This window comes from Orycteropus afer, unplaced genomic scaffold (assembly GCF_000298275.1).
Source record: "Orycteropus afer afer isolate SDZICR_OR568_19922 unplaced genomic scaffold, OryAfe1.0 scaffold00140, whole genome shotgun sequence".
In the NCBI taxonomy this organism is placed as follows: domain Eukaryota; kingdom Metazoa; phylum Chordata; class Mammalia; order Tubulidentata; family Orycteropodidae; genus Orycteropus; species Orycteropus afer.
In genome coordinates, this window is record NW_006921727.1 from 3,688,308 (window position 1) to 3,695,875 (window position 7,568).

At 37.4% G+C, this 7,568-nt stretch overlaps 1 protein-coding gene across 1 annotated transcript in view; it reads left to right on the forward strand.

Moving 5' to 3' along the window:
- The first annotated feature begins 1,844 nt into the window (after positions 1–1,844).
- RAB23 (RAB23, member RAS oncogene family) overlaps positions 1,845–7,568 on the forward strand; it is a 31,913-nt gene continuing 26,189 nt past the window's right edge. The window contains exons 1-2 of the mRNA XM_007945605.1: positions 1,845–1,999; positions 3,213–3,298. Of these exons, the coding sequence (XP_007943796.1) occupies positions 1,845–1,999; positions 3,213–3,298 (241 nt within the window). The remainder of the gene's footprint in view (positions 2,000–3,212; positions 3,299–7,568) is intronic.

The window sequence follows — 7,568 nt, forward strand, 5'->3', positions numbered from 1 at the left end:
GCAGCATGTCTTCCTCAACCAGCAGTCAGAGAGAGTTCTGCCTCTAGGAGGCCTCCTTTTGAGCCCGGCAGGGTGGTCAAACTAGCCAATCATAGCATCAGAACTCTAAGCACTTGAGAGTGAGCCTCCCATAACATTGCGTTGTGCCACACCCAACAGAAATAACTCAGGTGGATAACATTTACAGTCAGGAGCTCCTTAGTTGCTCATTCCACCACTGAGTTTACAATGACGTATGGGTAGAAAAGTCATACTAAGTAATTTACTACACTGCAACTGTGATGCTCTGTTGTCTCTGAGGCATTGTGATGTTTTTGTGTTTATATTTAATTGGTGATTTTATGTTGGAGTGACTTGCCCACAATTTTTGTTTTCTTTGTATGTAATCTGTGTAAGTAGGGTACTGTGCTGTGCTCCTCTGTTCACTAGTTGACAGCAGTTATACACTCACCACCTGTCTCCTTTCCTGTTGTCAGCCTCCTGTATGTGCCTGCTGTCCTTGGCAAACAGAGCCTATTCTTAGGTCCCTGGAATCCTAATGAGAATGCTGTCACTTTAAAGTCCAAAATGGCCACCACCTGTTGTAACTAGAACGTTTAAGAAGAAATGAATGAAATTGAGTTTCTATTCTCTTCAGTCTAAAATGCAAATAATACATATTCTACTACTTTCATTATATAAGTCACTATAGTCCGAAATGAAAGAAAGTTTGTATGGTATTTATGCATTATTATATAAACTCTTACTCTGGAGGTGCTTTTCTAGGGACATTAATTATTACCTGTGAGAATGAAAAGCAATTTCCTCAGATTTTTAAATTTGTTGCTCATTTGGTTGGTATACTATGGGAATTGATCATGTTGTATAAAACTACCATTTTTACTCAAAATCACAAAAATAAAATTTAAAAAAAAAAAAAAGACCAGGTTTGATGGTCTGGTTGAGCCTGGTAAAACCCCTGAGACTATGGCCCCTAACTGCCCTTCAGGTCTGGGATTGAACCCACACCTATGGCTTCCAGCCAAATAAAACACAGGCATATGAGCTGAGCATCTACATTAGGTAGATACACTCCTTAGAGACATGAATCATGGAAGAATAGAAGGGCTCTGTAAGCACAGGGAGACAGCTTGGGGGGAGGCAGGAGTGTATGGGAGGAAAGAGGTAACTATAGGGAGGAAATGGGAAAAGAGGTGTTATATTGTGGGAAATTGCAGTCAATGTCATGAGACAAAATGTGTATGAACTGTTTATTGAAAGTGAATTTTCTCTGTAAACTTTCACCAAAATCACAATAAAAATTTTTTATAAACTACCTTTTTTTTTTGCGTTCTTAACTCATTATGCTATGTACTTTCTAAGTGTCTTTGATCAACAATCCTGTGGGGTAGGTATTACCCCAGGAAATTTAAGCTTAATGAGGTTAAGTAATAACTTGACTTAAAAATACAGAACTAGTCAGTAGCAGCTTTAAATGAGGCCTCAACTCCAGCGTCCACAATCTACATCTTTATGAAAGGAAGAACTATAGAGATTTAGGTGCTTATTGATCCATGGAGGTCAGACACTGTGCTAATGGTAAGGATTCCAAAATGAATGGTGTTCTTGTACCTCCTTTCAAAGAACATATATTATGTAAAAGTGCTAGAGGGTGGCCTCCATTGTGGAAAAAAATTTTTACAATTCAGTATGATTATCTATTGATAAAATAATTATAGTTTATTTTATTTTGTATAACTTTCATGTCATGAAAAAATAATTTTATCTTAACTCACAGATTTGAGAGAGAAGATCTAATCACCCGAAATTAGAACTGGTACAGAAACTCCTTTTCATCTCCAAAAATGTTAGAGGAAGATATGGAAGTGGCCATCAAGATGGTGGTTGTAGGGAATGGAGCAGTTGGAAAATCAAGTATGATCCAGAGATATTGCAAAGGCATTTTTACAAAAGACTACAAGAAAACCATTGGAGTTGATTTTTTGGAGCGACAAATCCAGTATGTACTTGGCTATTTTATCCCCTTGGTTTTGATTTGTGAACTATGTTCAGAACTTTCACTGAAATGGTACTATTACAGTATATAGTCTAAGGCTGGGCAGTTAGTGGCAGTGATTCATGAGATAGTTGGTGATGGTTTTCAGTTGCTCTTTTCTATGTGTATCTTTATCCTTCTTCCTGTTTTTTCTTTTGTCTTTTTTCTACTCTCATTTCTATTTTTCTTCTACTTTCCATTTCCCCCATTTTTTCCCCCTGTATTACATCTGTTTTATATTTGTTAGTAGCATCTTGAACACTTCTTAAACACAGACTAATGCTTGACTCTAATGAGATTTCCATCCCCTATTCCATCTGGAAGTAAAGTTATCTGTGTCTCAAGGCAAAGTTTTTATCTTCTGTATTAAGGGATGCTTTTGTTTAGAATGTCTCTCTCTCTCTCTTTAATTCTCTCTCTTTCTTTCAAACTAGGCAAGACCATATAGAAGAGAATTAATAATTTGTTTTTACTTAATGTAAAGAAATTGGAGAACACAGATTTGAGAAGGATTAATACTCTTATGAAAAGGAAGTCTTACTTCAGGAAATCCAATTGGATTCTAAAATATATGAAGGTAGCACTTTTTGCCGTCAGTCCTAAGAACTTTTAAGGATATTTTAAATTATAGGGGATAAACTAAAATGTGTTACAAAAATAAGAAATGTTAAATAAATCTGACCTACTTGCTCAGACATTAATATTAGAAGATGAGTGTTCATTGGTTTTAAAGACTGTTAAATGTCTAATTTGTGTTCTGTACCCTCCTTTAAAAAAAACTCCTCTGTATTTGCTTCCTCCTTACAGCATATTTTAAATGCTGATGATGCTTATTTTTTATATTTATTGCTTGAAACTGAATTTGTATTTTAATTCTTAAGACAGGGAAACCAAGCGGTTAAGGTCATCCTTCACTCCCTTCTTCTTCTTCTATCACTAGGACATCAGAACTCATTAGAATAGTGTAAGGAGAGAAGAGTGAACTGTGGCATAAGAGAATTCCCCTTTTCCAACACTGCTAGACTTAGGACCACCAATATCAGTGACTGTTGTCAAAAAAAAAAAAAAAAAAAGACCGGTAAATCTAATTCGTGTGTAAAGTCTCAGCATTTGAAAGAAGTTATATTGCTGAAAACATCTTTCTTTACCTATGAAATAAATTCATCTCTTGTTTCAGAGTTAATGATGAAGATGTCAGACTTATGTTATGGGATACAGCAGGTCAAGAAGAATTTGATGCAATAACAAAGGCCTACTATCGAGGTAAATTGTGGGGTTTATTTTTCTTTGTTTTGGCATGTTCTTTTTGCTAGACAAAGGACTTTATTTCTTTTGTTTCTCATATGAAGTTGTCTCTTTAAGAATAGCTGAAATAATTTCAAAATATTTTTAGAAACTCTAAGTCATTATTCTTCTAAAGATCTTGTTGCATGACAAATGCTTTATATTGTGGACCATTTGTCTCTGCTTTCTTCATTGGCATATGTTGTTGTTGTTGTTATGTGCCGTGGAGTCACACCCGACTTATAGTGACCCCTCCTTGGGTTTTCGAGGCGGTATCACTATGGAAGTAGATTGCCCAACCTTCCTTCTGAGGAGTGGCTGGTGGGTTTGAACTGCCAGCCTTCTGGTTAGCAGTTAAGTACCTTAGGCTCTACACTACCAGAGCTCCTTCGTAGGCATATAGGCATCCCTAAATATAATCAATCATATAGACATATGCAAAAACATCAAGGAGGCCACATGTTCTGACCTCCTCTAATCCCACAAGAGGAAGACAGGATTACCAGCAGTAACCCAAGGCCTATTACTGCAAGGCCAGACATGCTGCCTCCCTCCAGCCCTTTCACCAACCGTTCCTCCCAAAGCACCTACCACCTCTCTCCTGGGTTCCATAATTCGCTGCAGTGGCCACACAGAGCTCACAGTTTATGGGGTTTATTAGGGAAGCACCACAGGCTACAATTCAAGTTCAGGGAAAATGCTCAGTCTCTCTCCCAGCCCACCGTCCCTCAGCCAACAGTCTCTTTCCCAGCAGCACGTGTCTCTTCCAGTAGCGCATGTCTCTTTCGGCAGCACGTCTTCCTCAACCAGCAGTCAGAGATTTCTGCCTCCAGGAGGTCTCCTTTTGAGCCCGGCAGGGTGGTCAAACTAGCCAATTATAGCATCAGAACTCTAAGCACCTGAGAGAGAGTGGGCACCTCCCAGAACATTGTTTTGTGCCACTCCCAACAGAAATACTCCAGGTGGACACCTTCAGCAATCAGGAGCTCCTCAGTTGCTCATAGAAAATTCCACCTTGGAGTTTACAAAGACTTATGGGTAGAAAAGCCACACTAATTTACTATACCACAACATCCTTAGATATTATCAGTCAGAATCTGCTATATGCCTATTCTGATTACATACCTTCCCCCCCACAAAAAAGAAAATTAGAGAGTAGAAATTAATGTATGAAAAGGTAAAAGCCCTACAGATATGGTGTTGTGTTATGACACATGAAATCAAATGTAAAGCCTTTTCATCTCTTACAGGAGCCAGGTAATATAAGGTGAAAGTGGAAGGAACCACAATTATAAGATTTAAGGCCCTAACGTGTGGTTAAATTGCTCAAGAAAAGTAGAATTGCTAACTGGAATTTAAAGTTTCCATTAACTTTATTCTGTAAAATTTTGTCCTTTTCTTTTGTGATTTAATGCATGATTTTTAGTTTTACTCCAACTTACTGCCACTGGTGGTTGTAATCAGAGCAAAATAACTGAAATCTTGGTCTAGTACCATGTAGTGTTATAACCTGTTGATGGCAAGTGAATATGAACTGATAATTTACATTGAAAAGTATATAGTACTCTGCATCTTCCAGGTACCGTGAGGGGTAAAAAGGAACAGTGAAAACACAGATTTTTCTGTGTTTTCACCTCCTTGCTCTAACTAATATTGTAAAGTTGTTTGATTTAACAACACTGCTTTTCCTATAATCCTTTTTACCAACAACCTCACATTTTTCTAGACCTGAAAGTGGTTTGGCTGAAATGTCTTCTTTTTTTCTCACTGCTGCTTCCAAACCTTCCTCTCCCAACAACAACCCCCATGGTTACCATAGTCCATCATTTTCTTTTATATTTTCTTCATTGGCATGAAAAATTTTGACATAGAAACTTGCCTTGCTATCTCCCATCTTGAAAGCGCAGTCTTCCCATGACCCACATCTCTCTCCAGTATTGCACCATTGCTCTGCTTCCTTTCATAGCAAAATTCTAAGAATTGATTATACTTGGTAATTATTACAACTCTCATTTTCTCCTCAAATCGTTCCATTGAAACTGAGCAGTTTCAAGTCCACCAGTGACCTCCAACTTGTCTGTTTTGCTTCCTGTTCTCCACCTGTTCATACAGTTGACTGCTTTGTCTTCCTTGAGATATTTTGTTTTCTAAGCCAGTGCTTCTCAAACTTCAGTTGCACATGAATCACTTGGACATGTTAAGATACAACTTCTGATTTTTAGTAGGTCAGGGTTGGGCCTGAGACTCTGTATTTCTAACAAGCTCATAGGTAGTACTGTTTATACTCTTGCTCCATGGATTACTCTTATAAACCTAATTTAATCTTATTATACAACTTCCTTGGTTAAAGTACTTAAGTAAGTTTTTCTTGCTAGAGGCAGAAGTTTGGACAGTGTACCACAGCATAAGTAGGGCTCTGCAGTTTGGTTTCTTCTTATCCATCTAGCCTCATCTCCTGCTGATTCCTCACTTGCACTTTACTCTTGACAAATCTCTCATTTTTTTCTGCCACTGTATACATTATAGAATGTGTGTATGCTATTTAAAAAAAAAAAAAAAGGCAAGAACAAACTCTGCCATCAATTGATTCCCACTCACAATGACCCCCTTTGGGTTTCCGAAGCAATAAATCTTTGTGGAAGTAGATTGCCCATGGCATGCCATAGGTACCTCAAATGCTCTCTTTGCTCTCTAGTCCCACTGGATCTGCTGATCAACCTTCTACTTTAATGTCTAACTTAATTCAGAAATCTTTTGTGGTGAAACTTTCTCTGATCTTTACCCCTAAAAAATTTCATTACTTTCTTTTGAGCTACTTCAATGTGTTTATTCCATTTCTTCACTATATAGTGTTTGTTTATTTCTTTTTCTTAACAGACTATGAGGAAGCCCTTGTGGCGTAGTGGTTAAGTGCTTGGCTTGAATCCACCAGCTGTTCTGCAGGAGAAAGATGTGGCAGTCTGTTTCCATAAAGATTATAGCCTTGGAAACCCTATGGGGCAGTCCTACTCTGTTCTGCAGGGTTGCTATGAGTCTGACTCAATGGTCATGGATTTGGTTGTTTTTTTTTTTTTTTAATAACAAATTTTGAGTTCCTTGAGATTCTGCCTTGGAAAGTTGGTTTTTTGTTGGTTTTTTTTCCCCCTTTTGTCCTTTTCCTTTTACCACCCTAGCACCTTACACAGCACACATTGGCCAAAGTGAATTCATTTGCCCTTAGGGAGCAAGTAACTTTTTTTTTTCCTAAAGTGAAATTTTCCTTTGTGCATCTCACCACTTCATTTTACTTATCAGATGTATCAGCTTTATACTTTGAATCTAATCACAAATGAAGAAGGTATACGTTTATAAATATAAATTATTTCATTTAATTGATGAAATGAGAAAAGGCTTTTGTTCTTTGGACTGGAATCCCCAAGACAATAGGATCCTATCCATCTTGTTTGTGATGCCCCATAACTACTTCTCAGGATGTGAAGTTTCGTTTATTGAGCATCTCTTATGTTCTTGGTACATAATAGGCTTTTTCAACTTTGCCCTAGTCTCTTTGATGTGGCTTTTATTTATATTCATGTATTAATATTTTTTCAGAAATACATCCGAGAAGTTTCCTTAAAGATAATGCTGTTTACACATCTTAAATCTCTTTTGTTTTCTCTATTTTAATCTACTATTTAATACCATAGTGGGACTCAGGTGGGTTAGTGGTTAAAGCATTTGGCTGCTAACCACAAGGTCATTGGTTCAAACCCACCAGTTGCTCTGCTTCCGTAAAGATTTACGGAAATCCTATGAAGTAGTTTTCTGTCTCATAGGGTGTCTGTGTGTCGCAGTTGACTCGATGGCAGTTTGTTTGGTTAAAATACATTCTATCTTAGTAAATAGAGTAATAGTAGTTGATGCTAAATAGTCCTGAAGACTAGATAATATGGAGGGAGTAACAAATTATCTGTTCAGAGCCTTTTTAAACCTTAGAAGATACTGCTTAATGAATTGAGATGAAAGTTGTATGCAATGAAAATTCTTCTGGCTTCTTTATGGAAGTCTTAAATTCTTTCTATGTCATGAGAGGGAGTGTATACAAATGTGTACTGTATTACCTGAGAAGCAGTCCCTGGAAATAGATTAGGTATATTGAAATAGCAGAGTACTAGTATGCTTTCTTAAAGAAAATGACAGAAGAGGCGGGGCAAGATGGCAGACTAGGCAGAAGGATTGCACAGACCCTCTTCAACAAAGAAAAGGGAAA